This window comes from Cricetulus griseus, chromosome 2, assembly GCF_003668045.3.
Source record: "Cricetulus griseus strain 17A/GY chromosome 2, alternate assembly CriGri-PICRH-1.0, whole genome shotgun sequence".
Lineage (NCBI taxonomy): Eukaryota > Metazoa > Chordata > Mammalia > Rodentia > Cricetidae > Cricetulus > Cricetulus griseus.
The window spans coordinates 399,794,662-399,812,740 of record NC_048595.1 but is presented as its reverse complement, the minus strand read 5'-3'; the positions used below and the strand labels follow the sequence as shown (position 1 = coordinate 399,812,740).

Below are 18,079 nucleotides of genomic sequence, written 5' to 3'. Positions count from 1 at the left end.
GGAGACAAGAAGGCTGGGCAGAGAGAGGAATGTAAGGTAGGATGAGATAGGAGCTCATGGCAGTCTAGGCAGTCAGTCTGAGGCATTCAGTCTGAGAATTCATGGAGACAGAATTGCCCATTTGGTCTGAAGTAGAGGTAAGAGCTAGTGGCTGGCTGCTTTGCTTCTTTGAGCTTCAGGTAAGCTTTATTTATTGGATCATAAACAAAATGTCATCCATCATAGGGCTGCCTTTTGATGCATTTCATTTCTGATTCTCTGAACCATGTTTTTCCTTCTAGCACTTGAACAGGACTCCTTTGCCATCAGCATGGAAGACACTTACAGTATGTACTACTTGCTGCTTTTAGAAAATAATACATCATTTATATGTAGTTTGATGCCTAACTAGACTGTATGTTGTGAAAAATTCAGATTTCTCTGTGAATACTGAGAAAGGAAGGTCTATGAGGTGTTGCGGTATGGAAATAATTCAAATTTTAGGGTTGGAGAGGTGGCTCAGCGGTTAAAGAGCACTGGCTGCTCTTCCAGAGGACCTGGGTTCAATTCTCAGCTCCCATATGGCAGCTCTATCTGAAACTCTAGTTGTAGGGGATCGTATGCACATCCATACATGAAGGCAAAACACCAATGTTTACAAAATGAAAATGATTTTTTTAAATTGTTTTAAAAAGAGATATTCAAATTTAAGTAAGATACTTTAGTCTACAGACATATCACCCTGAACCTCCCATGGTAGGTGAGGACAAACAGCAGGTGAGAGACAAATACACCATCAGGCAGGACTTAATATGGAAAGTTTATTGGGGAAAGGGAAGGGAAGAGAGACAGACAGACAGTGTGACCTGCCTCCTGAGAGAAAAAGGCAGAGAGACAGGAAGTGGGTGTCTCTCTTGTCTCTTAAAGGGACCTTTGCACCTGCATACAGAGCCCAGAGTACTGCTTGCCATGTGGGCAGAGGTAGCACACTTTGCCAGATCCCCAAGGGGTGGGGCCAGGTTTGCCTAGACTATAATAAGAACCAACTGTAGTGGTACACAACTATAATCCCAACTCAAAGAAGCTGAGTCGGGAACATCACAACTTCAAGGCCAGCATGGGCTTCACAGCAACATTATCAAAAGACAAACCAACTGGTCAGTAAAGTAGCTCAGCGGTAAAGTGCTTGCCATACAAGCCTGATAGCCTTAGTCTGAGTTTCAGAACTCATGTAAAAGTAGAAGAGAAAACTGACTCCATAAAGTTATCCTCTGGTCTATACACATACCATACACACAATAATAAATACATTTTTTACAAGACTGGGATGTAGCTCACTGATAGAGTACTTGTATAACATTCTCAAGACTCATAATTTGGTCACCAACAGCAAGATAGATGGATGAAAATTTTGTTGTTGTTGTTGTCTGTTTTTCAAGACAGGGTTTTTCTGTGTAACGGCCCTGGCTGTTCTGGAACTCACTCTGTAGACTGGGCTGGGCTTGAACTCACAGAGATCCACCTGCCTCTGCCTCCCAAATGCTGGAATTAAAGGTGTGCGCCGCCGCCGCCGCCGCCACCACCACCACCACCACCACCACCACCCAGGAGGAAATTCTTTTCAATGTAGAACATTAGATTGGAGCTGACCTGTATTGCCAGACCAAGAAGTAAAGCATATGGTAGTTCTCATTATCAACCTTGACTCATGCCCTATATTGGCAGTTATATGTGTGAATCATAGAGTCCCTCCATTCTGTCAGTTGCTGATATTTGCTAGTGATGGAATGGATTAAATGAAGGAAAACTAATAAGAATTTCATCTCTGAATGCTCCCTGGGTGTTCCAAAGCTTCAGAAATACGAAAAGATTGCTGGCTAAGAAGATCTCAGTTGGCATAATAAGCGTGCCTGTCCTCTAGGACTCTTTCCTCACTATTTGCTCTGTCCTTGAGGTCACCTTTCAGGCTCATTTGCATCACGACCATGGTTAGCAATTTATTCCATGTTTACTACTCTTCCAGTGAAACTGTCTGTTTCAATTCCCCTCTGGTTTCTGATTTTCATTGCAGTCTTCAGGTTTATAAGCTTCTTATCAAAAGTGAATTGTTTATCTTACTTCTATCATTACCTTCAAAAGGTGGCAAGAATGTTTTATTGGGGTGCCTTTTGCTCTCAGAATGTACTTAACCATTTAGTTTTCCTTCCTTAACCAGGTTTGTTCAGATTGGGGACACAGCCAAGGCAGCTTGGATAGCCTAAGGGCAGTTTTGAATAGCTGGTTCGGGTTTTCTTGACACATCAGTCCATGTCTACAGTGGTCTTAGCTGTAGGAAGCTCTGTATTTGCAGTTTATTTTTATTTTAGCTGACCAGTTTGGTAGTCATTAGATTAAGGATTTTTTTTCTCAGCTATGTTCCAAAACATGAAAAGTAAAATCACCTATCTGACAAAAGTAATAAAATCATGGACAAGGAAACTAGAGCAACCAATACAACATACAGGAGTAAAGCAAAGAAGAGATTGGGGGAAAGCTCTAGTTATTAATACTTCTCCCATAGAACATGCTGTTGAAACTCTATGGCTATCAACTTGTTTACTAGAAATAGACAAGGATGCTAATTATCCTCAATTTGCCATAGGGCCAGCTGGATTGGGAGAGTAGAGTGCATGGACCACAATGGCTATATTGGTACACCGGCAGTCCATTCTACCTTTCATGTGCTAGTTGGGTTGTCTAGCTTGGTTGGAGTAGCTAGAGAATAGAAATTACCCCAAATTGTTACCTTTAAGAAAGGAAAAGGGTGGTGGTGGCACATACCTTTAATTCCCAGCACTGGGGAGGCAGAGGCAGGCAGATCTCTGTGAGTTCAAGGCCAGCCTGGTCTACAGAGCAAATGCCAGGACAGGCTTAAAAGCTACACAGAGAAATCCTGTTTCCAAAAAAAAAAAAAAAAAGGAAAAAGAAAAGGAAGAATGCTTTGATGCCATTTAACGTTTTTGTTTATAATAAGAATGAAAAGTGTATTCAGTCAAATGTGAATGAGGCCTCCCTCAGCATGCCATTGTTCTTAAGAGTCATTGATGACACAATTATATTTTCTCATAGTTATATTTTACTTTTCTTCATTTAGTTACACTTTGGGGGGGTTTGTTTTTGGGTTGATTTGGGGGGGCGGCTGGGGTTTTTTGTTTTTGTTTTTGAGACAGGGTTTCTGTGTGTGATCCTGGCTATTCTAGAACTTACTCTGTAAATCAGGCTGGCCTCAAACTCAGAGATCTGCCTACCTCTGCCTTCTGAGTATCGGGATTAAAGGCCAGTCATACTTTATTTTAATTTAACTTTTCTTTAGACTGCCTTATTCTTTCTGTATGGATTTGTTGAAAACACTGATGTACTTGAAAGGCTGCTGTAGTTTTACAGGGTCCTATTATACTTTATACTTACTGTGTTTTTTCCTCTCTTTTAGTCGACTCCCTGGACCCTGAAAAGTTATTACAGTGCCCCTACGATAAAAATCACCAGATCAGGGCCTGCAGGTTTCCTTATCATCTTATCAAGTGCAGAAAGGTAGAGTATTGTTTTTAATAATATGTCCTTTCTTGTCGACTTGAGTTCTTCTGAAGAGCCAAGCTTTGTAAGCAACAAATTCTTTAACATAAATATTTTAATTGAATGCCAGATTGTTTGGTGAGTCTACCTTGTTAAGTTCCAATATTTACAGATGTCTTATTCTTTGAAGTATATCAATTTTTTGTCTTTTTTTTAATTTTCTTCTTCCTAACTATTGACAAAGTAATGTTTATAAACAGTGTCTCTAGAATATTACCCCTTTGGAAAACAGAGGAATCACTAATTTTTTCCCTGGTAATGAGAAATCCCTCTTACTTTATATATTTGATGTGTTCTTCATTCTGATAAGTACCAAGCATCCTATTTCTTTTAAAAATATTTTTAGATTTATATGTTTGGGTGTTTTGGTTGAATATATATGCACTGTGTGTGCCTAGCGTCTGTGGAGGTCTGAAGAAGGTATTGGATCCCCTAGAACTGGAGTTAAAAGGATAGTTCTGAAGTGGGTGCTACAAAACAAACCTAGGTCCTCTGAAAACACAAATGTTTTTAAGCACTGGGCCTTCTCGCCAACTCCTCTATTATACTTCTTTCTGATTTCTTATTTAGAATTTTTAACTCAAGAAAATATTCTTCCTAAAAATAATTCTCCAAGTTTCAACATCTTTTTTTATTTTTTTAAGATTTTTTTCTTTTAATTTATGTGTATGTATGTCTGCCTGTGTAAGTTTATATGCACAAAGTACACACAGGTGCCTGAAGAGGCCCGAGAAGAAGGCATCAGATTCCTTGGAACTGGAATGATCCACCATGTAAATGCTAGGAACTGCAGTTACGTGTTCCGAAAGAGTAGTAAGCACTGTTAACCAATGAGCCTTCTCTCCAGCCCCAAAATCTTTTTTTATTAGTGTTTTCTCTCTGCTTCTTCATAGGCATAGCTAATATAATGTACCTTAGTCCTCTGTTAATTAAAAAGTACTAGCCAGGCGGTGGTGGTGCACACCTTTAATCCCAGATCTTGGGAGGCAGAGACAGGTAGCGCTCTCAGTTCGAGGCCAGCCTGATCTACAAATTGAGTTCTGGAAGAGCCAGAGCTGTTACACAGAGAAACCCTGTCTAAAAAAAAAATAATAATAATAATAATAATAAGTGCTTGTACAGGGCAATGAGGGATGTCCTTAACAGGGTTATTAGAATATTTTTTAAAGATTTATTTATTTATTTTGTATACAACATTCTGCCTCCATATATGCTTGCACGCCAGAAGAGGGCACCCCATCCCATTACAGATGGTTGTGAGCCACCATGTAGTTGCTGGGAATTGAACTCAGGACCTCTGGAAGAATAGTCAGTGCTCTTAACCTCTGACCCATCTCTCTAGCCAGGATTATTAGAATATTGATGTCAGAGCTTATGCTGGAGAGGATGTAGAGTAAGGGGAACACTCCTCCATTGCTGGTGGGAGTGCAAACTTGTACAGCCACTGTGGAAATCAGTATGGCCATTTTCCAGAAAATTAGGGTTCAGCCTATCTCAAGACCCTGCAATATACCCTAAGGAGGCACATTCACACCACAAGGACATTTGCTCAACTATGTTCATAGCAACATTATTCATGATAGCCAGATCTTGGAAACAGCCTAGATGCCCCTCAACTGAAGAATGAATAAAGAAAATGTGGTATATTTACACAATGGAGTACTACTCAGCCATAAGAAACAGTGACAGAACTAGAAAAAAACATCTTAAGTGAGGTAGCCCAAAACCAGAAAAACAAATGTAATATGTACTCATAAGTGGATACCAGGCATAAAGCAAAAGATACCCAGCCTACAATCTAGAACCCCAAAGAAGCTTGAGCCCTCTTTCAGAAACAGATGGAAGCAGATGCAGAAAGCCACAACTAACCAACAGACCAAGCTCCTGGAGTACAATCAAAGTGAGGGAGGAGGGAAAATATGAGCAAAGGAGTCAAGACCATGATGGGGAAACCCACAGAATCAGCTGACTTGAGCTAGTGAGAGATCACTGACTCAGGTCTGACAAATGGGGAACCAGCATAAGACCGAACTAGACTCCCTTAATATAGGTGACAGTGGTGTGACTAGGTCCATATATGAGGCCACTGACAGTGGGTCCAAGATTTAACACAGATGCACAAACTGACTTAGTGGAGCCCATTTTATATGGAGAAATACCTTGTCCAACCTAGACACAGGTGTGGGGATGGAGAGATACCTTGGTCCTGCCTCAACTAGATGATGGGACAGACTTAGTAGACTTCCTAGGGGAGGTCTTACCCTCTCCGTAGGGCAGATGGGAGGAGGGAGGGAGTAGAGGGAGTGGGAAGAAAGGAGGGAGAGGGAACTGGAATTGAAATGTAAAAAATAAAGAAATAAAACTGCTCTATAGGCTTAAAAAAAGATTTTTAAAAAAGAATCCTGATGTCAAAGCTGGAGAGATGGCTCAGTGGTTAAGAGCACTTGCTGCTCTTCCAGAGGTCCCAAATTCTACTACCCATATCAGTCGTCTCACTACTTCCTATAATTTCAAATCTAGGGAATCCAATGCCCTCTTCTGGCCTTCCACAGGCACATGCACTCATGTGCACATACACACACAAAGAGACACACACACACAATAAAGTAAGATCTTGGGGGCCAGAGAGTTGACTCAGCAGTTAAGAGCACTTGACTTCTCTTCCAGAGGTCCTGAGGTCAATTCCCACCAACCACATGGTAGCTCACAACCATCTGTAATGGAGTCAGATTCCTTATTCTAGTGTACATGAAGACAGAGCACTCATATACATAAAATACATGAATAAGTAAATCTTAGGGAAAAAAGTGTACGTAATGGTGTACCTGGTGCCTGAGAAAATTTTGTAAGAAGGTGTAAGATCCCCTGGAACTGAAGTTACATAGTTACATATAGTTGTAAGCTACCATATGGGTTCTGGGACTGAACCCAGGTCCTCTGCAAGAGCAGTAGTGCTCTTAACCTCTGAGCAATCTCTTCAGTTCCTATTTTTTTAAAGAATACCAATGTCAGATATAGATACCTAAAGTTTATCATTTAATCCAAACTATATATAATTAATATTTAATATTTTTTAAAAATGTTTAGAGCTGGGAGTGTAGTTTAATTTATAGAATGCTTGCCTCACATGCATAAAGCCCTTGGGTTAAATCCCTTGCACCACATAAAACCATGTATGATTTTTCAAGCCTGTAATCCCAGCACTAAGGAGGTAAAGGCAGGAGAATCAAAAGTTCAAGGTTACCCTCAACTATATAGCAAGTTGGGCTTGCTAGCCTGGGCTACATGAAACTGTTTCAAAACAAAGACGCATACAAACCAACCAGACATAGTGGCATACACCTGTAATCCAGACAGTTGTAACCAGGAAGTTGAGGCAGGAGGATTGCCATGAGGTCAAAGACAGGTAAATCATATAGTGACCTCCTGGAATAAGTGATAAGATCCAGTCTCAAGGATCAGTGGTGTCATATGCCTTTAATCCCAGCACTTGGGAGGCAGAGGCAGCCAGATCTCTGTAAGTTCCAGGTCAGCCTGGTCAAGAGAGAGAGTTCCAAGGCTACACAGAGAAACCCTGTCTTGAATAACCCCCTCCCCAAAAAAAGACCATGTCTGAAAAAAATGAGGTGGAGGATGAAGAGATGACTCAACAGTTAAGAGCACTTGTTCTTGCAGAAGACCTGGGTTTGATTCCCAGCACCCACATGGTGGCTCACAACCATCTGTAACTCCAGTTCCAGGGGATCTGACCCATTCTTCTAGTTAGGCACACACATGATGCATATACATACAGGCAGGCAAAACATTCATATGTATAAAATTTAAAAAATATTTATCTTGGCATAGTGGGTTATGCCTTTAATGCCTGCACTCCAGAGGCAGAGGTAGGCAGAGTTAAAGGCCAGCCTGCCCTATAGAGTAAATGCCAGCCATGGTAGCCATGGTTGCATAGAGAGATATTCTTCCATACAAATCAGAGAGAGAGGTGGAGGCTGGAGAGATGACCAGCAGTTAAGAGCACCTGTATTACTCTTCCAGAGCACCCAAGTTCACATTGAGTGGCTCATAACTACTACAGGAGAACCTAACACCTCATACACATTTAAAATAATTAAATAAAAGTTTCAGCTGTTTCCCTTAAATATAGTGGTGGGTGTGTGTAATCCTACTGTGGCGATATCTTGTTTATACCCACCGTATAAAAGCTTGCCTGAACATTAGAGGGAGGAGCTAGCCACTAGTTAACCATAGAGGTCTGGAGGTCTGTACAGACAGACAGGAAGTGAGACAGCTGGGCAGAGAGAATATAGGTGGGAGGAGACAGGAGCTCGCTCTCTTTTCCGTCTGAGGATTTCGTATAATTAAGAACACTAGTGGCTGGCTGCTTCTCTAAGCTTTCAGCTTTCACCTCCTAATATCTGACTCTTGGGTTTTTATTATTAAGATCAATTAGAACTTGTACTACATCCTACCACTTGCAAGGATAAGGTAGGAAGATTGCCAGAAATCCAAGTCCAGTCAGGGCTATATAGCAAGACCCTGCCTCCAAAAACCTTTGCTTTCAATGCCTTATGTAAGTAATGGAGTCTGTGTCTCATGTGTTTTATTTTTCTTTTCACTTTTTTGTGGGGGAAAGGGAAGGTAATAGTGGGAATTTAATCTAAGGCCTCACACCAAAGGAGTAAGTGCTCTTACCATTGGCCTGTGTTGCCAGCCTTTAATTTTGAGATAGTACTCACTAAGTTTCGCAAGGTGACCTTGAACTCACTGCTCAGGCAGACTTTGAACTTTCCATCCTCCTGCCTTAGACTCCTTGTAGCTTTTATTATAGGCCTGAGCCATAAACTGCTTTTTTTGTTTGGTTGGAGAAAGGAAGCTCCTTTAGTTTTTTGGAGTAGGGCTTTTTATAGCCAAGGCTCATCTGAACTCACTAGTTACAGATGACCTTTACCTTCAGGTCTCCCTACCTCCTCCCAAGTCCTGGGATTGAAGGTCTGTCCCAGCATAGCTGGCTATAGTTTTCTTTGTGTGAATGTGGTATATATAGTATATACTACATATTGTGCATGTGTGTGCACAAGAGGAAGCTAGAAGAGGGTATAGGGTACCCCCATCTATCACTCTGACTTTTCTTTTGAGACAGAGTCTCTCCCTGAATCTGGATCTTACTTCTTTTGTCAACTAGGTTGTCAGCCAGTAAGCCCCAGCAACTTACTGACTTCGATGCCTATGAGCACTGACTACTATACAGCATTCAAGACCACACCCAGCTTATTTCTAGGTGCTATTTTGCTGTTTGGGGGACCAGCCCCAGCAGCACAGGGCTCAAAGGGAATCCATAGGAAGACTTTTTGGCCTGGGGGGGGGTAAGGAAAAAGACACACACTCTCTTGATGGTTTTCTTCTTTATTCTTCATTCTGTGTTCTAATATTCTCTTTTCCTATTTATCTCTATCCAGAAATGTCTCTTCTGTCTCTCTAGAGTTTTCTTTTGCCTTCTCTCTTGATGTTCTCCTCCTAACTCTCTCATTCTTGATGTTTTCCTTCTAACTAATTTTAACTCTACCTTTTTTCTTTCCCTTACAGCTTATATACCCCAGCAAAATCTTTCAAACAATATAAAAATTACAGTGTAGTTACATTCTGTTTGTCAAGTGAATGACTACATTGAATACAAGTAAAAGAACAGCATGTTTTCCAAATCCCTTACATGATTAAACATTTTACATATTACAGGTGAATTATGTGTAGTATAACAAATTATCCCAAGAACCCACATACATTCATACCCTAGCAACTTGTTATAGATTAACTGTGTAGGCAAACAAGATATTCTTTTCAGGGAGGTCTTTTACTGGCAGGCTGAGTTTTGCAATTAAAAAGAAAGGGCCAATTACTTTATTACTTATCTTGAAAGGTAATCTTATAAGGTATCTTTTTTTTTTCTTTTGGTTTTTCAAGACAGGCTTTCTCTGTGTAGCTTTGGAGCCTATCCTGGCACTCGCTCTGTAGACCAGGCTGGCCTCGAACTCACAGAGATCCGCCTGCCTCTGCCTCCCGAGTGCTGAGATTAAAGGCGTGAGATCAACGCCTGGCTTTAGAAGGAATCTTAAAGGAATCACAAACCTAAACTTTTTTCTTTCTTTTTTTTTTATATGAAGCAGAATAATCCTCTGTCTCTTTAAGTTGCTTCTGTCAGTTATTTTGGCACAAGGATTCAAAAACGAGGTGACTATTGTGCATCTTATTTCATAGATTTTATGGATTCATATGAAAGTGAACAAAACACACACAAGCTCACGGGTTGGCTGAGAAGGAGTGGTACCAAGTTCTGCAGCTCACTGTCTCATGTAGGAAGTGTAGCTGAGCAGATAGTCGAGTCCCATGTGGATTCTGTGTGATGCTCTGTTATTGAGAGGACATACAGGTCTCACCAGATTCACCCCTCCCTATCATGGCCATACACATACACATCCATGCCATAAAAGCATACACAGTCACTATGCCTCTTTCCTTCATCTCATCTCTTGTTTTCCATGTTTCTTTTTTTTTAATTTTTTTTTACATTCCAACCCCAATTCCCACTCCCTTCTCTCCTTCTACCCACCCCCCTACCTCCCATCTGCTCCATGGAGAGGATAAGGCCTCCCTAGGAAGACTACTAAATCTGTCCCATCATCTTGTTGAGGCAGGACCAAGGCACCTCTCCACCCCCACACCCCTGTGTCTAGGCTGGGCAAGGTGTCTCTCCATATAGAATGGGCTCCCGTAAGTCAGTTTGTGCATTAGTACAAACCTAAACTTCTATACATAAAAGACAATCAGCTCTACTGTTTGTTTGTTTTTTTTAAGATTTATTTATTTTATTTATAGTGTTCTGCCTGCATGTATCCCTGCAAGCCAGAAGAGGGCACCAGATCTCATTAGGGATGGTTGTGAGCCATCATGGGGTTGCTGGGAATTGAACTCAGGACTTCTGGAAGAACAGCCAGTGATCTTAACCTCTGAGCCATCACTCCAGCCTTAAGCTCTACTTTAAATCTTTAGGGTACATACCCACTCATTAATAGTTGTTTATATTAGGAGACTGAGGGCAGAAATGAGTACAAGGAATTTATCACCACCTTTGGTCATCAACCAATCCTAACAAGAAAGGCACATCAGTAATGATAATTGGACTGCTCATTCTTATTCACTGACCTTAACAAGTTCCTCATTCAACTATGTGCCTTTCTAAAACTTTAGATTGTCTTCTTGGGTTTTTCACCTCCAAGCTATTTGTCAAAAACATCTAGTCTAACCTTGTTATTTTCAAGGCTTTGCTTGAGCTAAGATGCACTCAGTGAACACATTTCCCAACATTAAGATTCAAAGAAATTAGCTGGGCTACTGGGACTTAATTGTTTTTCTTAATCATTAACCTAAGCCACAGAGTATGTGGCTCCTCAATAGAAATCCATGTGTGTTCTAGCTGTGTGACACTTCCTTGTTTTATTTTTTATCATCAAAACTTTGTATAAGCTAACATTATTATTATCAATTAGACAGTACAGTTTAGGAAGGAATCATCTTCATAATATTCCACAGGTAAAAATGTCCAGTAGAACAGGAAGTTTTGATGAGATAAACACACTAAATTTCATACAGGCAGTGAGGATCTCCCCACACCCATTCATACCATACCAGATACCGGAGGAAGATGGCAACAGCAAACACAGTGAAGGCACAGCAGAAGTAAGAAACCCTGCCTGTCTGAAATTCACCCCTCAGGGAGCTGCCTCCTGGTGGGTTGACACCTTGAACTTCAGTTGCCACCTGCTGGTCCTCTGACATGGCCACCAGCTGTGCTGGAATCCAAACTAAAGTCCTCATGGTTGCTCAATAAGCAGTCTCTCCAGTCCCATGCAGATTTCTTAGTCCTACATTTTTTCCAGCCTGCTTCTCACTAGTTTAACATTTTGAGTTTTGCTTGTGACACATCTTTAAAACCTTTTATTGGCAAGAATTTTTCATACAATATATTTTGATTGTGTTTCCCTTTCCCCAATTCCTCTCAGATTCTCCCTACCCACCCAACTTGATGTTCTTTCTCTTCAAAACAGCAACAAAGCATTTTAGCATGTGTATGTTTGCAAGTATGTGTGTGCCACAGTGTGCTTGTAAAAGAAAACAACCTGTGAGAATCAGCCCTCTCCTTCCACCTGAATATCCCCAGGTTGTCAGACTTGGTGGCAGTCTCCTCTACTCACTGAGTCATCTCATTGCCTCTCTTCTTTTTGTTTCTTTGGGTTTTTTTTATTATTAATTTGTGCATGTGAGAGTGTACCCACAGAGACCAGAAGAGAGTGTTAAATTCCCTGGAGCTAGAGTCACAAGCAGTTGTCAGACCTCTAATTTGGATACCAGAAAACAAACTCAGGTCTTCTGGAAGGATAGCAGCACTCTTAACCTATGAGCCATCTCTCCAGGCCCTCTTTTTCTTAAATTTCTTAATCGCTGGTACATTTGCCATGACATTTGGGTGACAATAAATCCTTTTTGTGGGGTTTAAAACAAGGTACTAGCCCACAAAGTGCCTATCATTTGGGTTAAATTGTTCACCGAGCAGTGGTAACACACTCCTTTTATCCCAGCACTTGGGAGGCAGAGGAAGTGGGAACTCAGAGTTCCAAGCCAGCCTGGTCTACAGAGAGTTCAGGAAAGCCAGGGCAGCACAGAGAAACCCTTTCCCCAAAAACAAACAAAAAATGGTAAAATTGTACAGGCCCTCATTTCAAGCATCAATACTTTTAAGTGTCCTGTGTTGGTCTGAAAAATCATTAGCTTGTCTCTACAGCTCTCTAATTCCCAGCACTGTCACGTTGCAATAGCAGAGCTCTGCTGCAGTGCAGACTGTTTCATTGTTCGTGTTTATCCTGAATGTCAGCTTTCAAAGACACCAAGAGCTCCAGCATTGCAGGCTGTGCTGTCTGACAGACAGAGAAGAGAAGGCTCATACTAACTGCTTTGCTCTTTATAAGCCACTAAAATCCCAGTGTGTGTGTATGGTAATCCCTACAGTCATAACCAAAAGGTTTGCATTTTGACGCTACTGAGATAGTAGCTGCGTGGTCTGTGTGGGTGATAAATAATTCCCTCTTAGGTTTCTGTGATGTTGCCCACCACAGCTGCGACATTAAAATTTGCTGAGGGATTTCACGGAGGCATTGATAGAAAAAGGCTGAGCTAGTTTCTGTGGATTTTATGAGATCCAAAAAATTAATAGATCCCTTAATTTTGATTCCACAGAATCATCCTGATGTGGCAAACAAATTGGCTACTTGTCCCTTCAATGCTCGGCACCAGGTTCCCCGGGCTGAAATCAGTCATCACATCTCAAGCTGTGATGACAAAAGCTGTATTGAGCAGGATGTGGGTAAGCCTGACTAGCTAGCTAAAATGTTCCAGTACTGGGGGTTAGCTGGTCAGTTTTTAGTTATGCTACATCGTCAGCTTGTTTTCTGGCTTTCATCATTTCAAAGGAACATTTTTCTGTCTTTGAGATGGTTATGTCATTGTAGCAGTAGGTTGTTAGAGTCTTATATAGGTCAGTCCGTTTTCTCTTCTACTATTATAATAAATCATCTAAAAATAAAGTTCTTGAGGCTGGAGATAGAGCTCAGTAGGTCCAGCCACTTGCCTCACATGGATAAAGCTGGGTTCTAGCTCCTGTGCCAGAAAAAATCATAGGCCTGGTGGCACTGATCTGTAATCCCCAACTCAAGAAGTGGAAGCAGGGGGACTTGAAGGTCATCTTTGAGTTTGAGACCTTGTCTCAATAAATAAATAATCCTGTTATTGCCATAAATATGGTATCTGTCTTTGTTTCTGCTTCTTGTTCCTATCAGCTTTCATCCTATCCATATCTAGAAACAAAGACTCAATAGGCTACCCTGCAGCCTTTAAAGGCCTTAAATCCCCCCTTAAACAGAATAACCTAGCTGGTCCTCCCACCCCACCCTTTCTTTATATGTCAAATCTCTGTTGTCTTGCAGTCAACCAAACCAGGAACCTTGGACAAGAGACTCTGGCTGAGAGCACATGGCAGTGCCCTCCTTGTGATGAAGACTGGGATAAAGGTGAGATGCCTCTATATTTTTTCTTCACATATTTAAATCTCAGATCATTTGCTTAAGACAGAAGAAAGATTTTCTTTTTTGAACATACCATGTTGTTTGGAATGCCTTATTATTTTTATTGGGTCCCAAAATGAGCACATTTGAATCACTGTGCAGACACATAGAGCAGCCTAGCTCCCTTGAGTAGAAGCAGCATTTCTTTACATCTGTTTTCCCCATAAATCCTGTTGGACCATCTGTGTGTGATTGTTACTAAGCATGATTTCTATTATTTATGTCTCTTACGTTTTTTTATCCTTCAGTTGTTAAATTCCTGCTTCTGTATTACTTGGGCAGGACACTTAGTTTTCACTTGACATTCCTCAAAGTTTAGCTATATTATTTCCCATCTGAAAAATTCAACGAACATAGATTGGTGATTTTTTTTTAGTAGTGTCACAAACTGTTTTCTTTCTTTTGGCAGATCTGTGGGAACAGACTAGCACCCCATTTGTCTGGGGCACAGCCAACTTCTGTGGCAACAACAGGTAAATTAAATGGTCTTACTTGCATCACTACTACCCCAAATCCAAAAAGTAATAATAATAGAGCTAGGTGTGGTGGCACACACCTTTAATTCCAGTAAGAGAGGCAGAGGCAGACGAATCTCTGAGCTTTAGGCCAGCCTGGTCTACAAAGTGAGTTCCAGGATAGCCAGAACTACACAGAGAAACCCTGTCTCAAAAAAACCCAATAATGATGATGATGATGATGATGATGATAATGCAAGCCACCATCTTTCCTTGATGAGGATTCTTGGTGATAACCTAGTATAACCTAGTACAAATATTGTTTGGTAAGGGTTTTTTTTTTTTTCTTGTTTTGAAAGAGAGAGGCTATCCTCAGTTGTCAGATGTGTGTGCGTGTATATTGTTTTCCTTTGCTCCTCTGGAGCCCACAAGAGGTTGTCAGATATTTGTGTGCATAAGCCTGTGTGTGTGTTTTCCTTCGATCCTCTGGAGACCACAAGAGGTTGTCAGATATCCTGGAGCTGGAGATAGGGGTGGTTGTGATCCACCTGACATGGTGCTGGGAAGCAAGCTACAGTGTAAGAGCAGCAAGTGCTCTGTTTTTTTGGGGGGGGGGGTTGAGGCAGGGTTTCTCTGTGGCTTTGGAGGCTGTCCTGGAACTTGCTCTTGTAGACCAGGCTGGTCTCGAACTCACAGAGATCTGCCTGCCTCTGCCTCCTGAATGCTGGGATTAAAGGCATGTGCCACCACCACCTGGCTGCAGCAAGAGCTTTTAACTGTAAGCCTTACTTGTTCTTTGATCTATAAAATCATAGACTTTATACTGGAAATATAATAATAATATTCTATAGTCTAATAGAAAAAGCAATAGTGTCTGATATTCTTATATTTTAATTGTTTGGGGTTTTTTCTTTGTTGTTATTTTTGCTGGGTTTGCATTGTTCTAAAACTGAAAAAAGTTGTCCAGTTATAATACTTAGACCATTTTAACCCTAGAGAACTGATGTCTAGGGCAGGAAACAAACCCTGTGGCTGGTGAGTCAGCCCAATGAGTGCAAGCATTTATTTTCGTCTATGCCTGTCACCTGCATTTGATCTCCCAGACCCACATAGTGAAAGAAGAAAACAGACTTATAAGTTGTTGTCTGACCTCTGCAAGCATGCTGTGGTGTGCACATGTATTCACACGCAGTGACACAAATGGAATTTTTTCCAGAGTCAGGGGTTAAGAGCACTTGTTGCTCTTTAAAGGACTGGAGTTTAGTCCCAGCACTCATAAAATACTTAATTTTTTTTATTTCTTAGTTACTGAGGTCAGTTAATAAATGCATACTATTTTGAGTCAATAACAAAAACAGATTAGTTTTTTTTGTGGCAAATTTAACTTCAGTTCTTAAGAGATTTACTACAGGGGCTGGAGAGGTGGCTCAATGGTTAAGAGAACTGACTGTTTTTCCAGAGGACCCAGGTTCAATTCCTATAATTCACATACTGGCTCCCAACTCTCTGTAACTCCAGCTCCAGGGGAATCCAACAGCCTCCACTGTCCTCTGTAGGCACTAGGCATACAAGTGCATGGGCATACATGTAGACAAAACACACATATACATAAAAATAATAATGTATAAAGAGATCTGTTACAGCCCAACATGGTGGGAAATAGCTTTCATCCCAGAACTCACACTCAGGAGTTAAAGGCTAAGAAATATCTGTGAGTTTGATGACAGCCTGGTCTATGTAGGGAGTTCCAGCCATGAATAGACAAACCTGTCTTGTTTACAGTGGTACTGACCAATAGATGTCATTGATATTTCTATAAAATATAAATATAAACAGCTAACTCCATCTTTTGTTATTGTTTTGTTTTGCTTTGCTTGTTGTTTTGTTTTGTTATTGTTGTTTTTTCAAGACAGGGTTTCTCTGTATAGCTTTGGAGCCTGTGCTGGAACTCAATCTGTAGACCAGGCTGACCTCTAACCCACAGAGACTTGCCTGTCTCTGCCTCTGCCTCCCAAGTGCTGGGATCAAAGGCGTGTGCCAACACAGTTAACTCCATCTTAATGCACATATGGAATAAAAAACATTTTCAGAGAAATGGTAATCAGCCTAATTGAGGATTTGTAGTTGGAGTTTCTGTCCCGTCTGGTCTCATAGCCATTTAGTCCTAAATAAACACACAGAGACTTTATTAATTATAAACTATTTAGCTGATGACTTAGGCTTCTTACTGGCTTGCTCTCTCTTAATTATTAACCCATAACTATTAATCTATGTATTTCTACATGGCCTCATCTTACCAGAGAATGCCTGGCATACTATCTTCCTGTAGCTACATAGCATCTCCCTGGCGGCTCTTCAATGTCTCCTCTCACCAGAATTCTCATCTGGTAGCCCCGCCTATACTTCCTGCCTAGCTACCTGGCAATCAGTATTTTATTTACCAACCAATTAGAGAAACATATACAGAAGGACATCCCCATCCTCCATCATCATCTCCTCTTTTCTGTCTAAATAGAAAGAACTATGCTTACATTTCAGATGAATGGTTGCTTTCCTCCACTTAAAAACACATTTTGATTGTCTTGTGTGAGTGCCTGAAGAATATTGTTATGATGACATCAAATTATTCCCTTTTTTTCAGTCCTGCAAACAACATAGTTATGGAACATAAGAGTAACCTGGCGTCAGGCATGCGAGTTCCCAAGTCTCTGCCCTACGTCCTGCCATGGAAAAATAGTAAGTGAAATAGAGGTCAGAATATTCTTACTTTCTTCATTGTGACAAAAACAGTTGGTTTAATATTTAGGTATGTTCAGCCTGATGCTGAAATAAGTGTGACTCTGTAAATTTTGTGTCTGCCTCACTCACTTGACGATGCTCCTATGCCTGGTTACAGACATGAAATTAAAGCTGGGAATGGTGGTGCATGCTTTTAATCGCAGTGCTCAGGGAGCAGAGGCAGGCACCCCGCCACTGCCTGGCAAGACTGTTTCTTTTCCCATGACTCTCAGTGGAATCCAATCACAATTTTGAATTCTGCTTTAAGATTACTGTTCCATATATTCTAGGAATAAGTAATTTGTGTTTATGCCAGGCAGTGGTGCACACCTTTAATCCCAGTGCTTGGGAGGCAGAGGCAGGCAGATCTCTGTGAGTTCAAGGCCAGCCTGGTCTACAGAGAGAGTTCCAGGACAGCCAGGGCTACAGAAAACCCTATCTCGAAAAAACCAAAAAGAAAAAAAAAAGGTAATTTGTGTTTAAAATTGTGTTTAGTAAGCACTGAGGGTTGAATGAATTTCAGTTGACATGATATATTTATTTTTAAATGTTTATTCTTATAGATGGAAATGCACAGTAACTGAACATCTTTCTCAAGTAAGTATTTATTTCATTTTAGTATCTCTTCAGATGGTAGCAAGATTTAACTGGACATAAAGCAATTTGAGTCCAAATTTCTTTGAGAGATACTAAATTCAAGCTGTGTGTGTGTGTGTGTGTGTGTGTGTGTGTGTGTGTGTTTTACATATATAGCCTCTATAATGGCTTTACAAGCTAATGAATAGGCATTTACTACTTAAAATTCTATTACCACACTAAGTTAGTACACACTGCCTTTTTGTTTGACATCAAAGTTAAGTTCTAGATCTGTCCTGCCTTTTGTTAGAACTAAGATAAACCAAACATCTGTGTTTCATTGCTCTGCAATTCTTTCTCCAAGCAATACTGTTTAATTCCCAATTTAAAATAATCCATACTATTTTAATGAGCATTTAAAAGTTTTGGGTCTCTTAAGAGTCTTGAACTAGGAGTCTGGAGAGGTGGCTCAGAGGTTAAGAACACTGGCTGCTCTTCCAGAGGTTC

General features: G+C 40.7%; 1 protein-coding gene across 1 annotated transcript; it reads left to right on the top strand.

Moving 5' to 3' along the window:
* Positions 1-310: 310 nt before the first annotated feature.
* Gtsf1 (gametocyte specific factor 1) lies at positions 311-16,962 on the top strand. Its single transcript, XM_035438826.1, has 6 exons — positions 311-326; positions 3,449-3,549; positions 12,880-13,006; positions 13,626-13,709; positions 14,173-14,236; positions 16,860-16,962. The coding sequence occupies exons 1-6, from the start codon at positions 311-313 to the stop codon at positions 16,960-16,962; spliced, it is 495 nt and encodes a 164-aa protein (XP_035294717.1).
* Positions 16,963-18,079: the final 1,117 nt, after the last annotated feature.

What these genes read in the sequence shown, in the direction of transcription:
- Gtsf1 (XM_035438826.1), top strand. An exon ending in ATCTTATCAAGTGCAGAAAG is followed by an intron (nt 3,550 to 12,879) that starts GTAGAGTATTGT and finishes TTGATTCCACAG; the next exon opens with AATCATCCTGATGTGGCAAA. An exon ending in TGATGAAGACTGGGATAAAG is followed by an intron (nt 13,710 to 14,172) that starts GTGAGATGCCTC and finishes TTCTTTTGGCAG; the next exon opens with ATCTGTGGGAACAGACTAGC.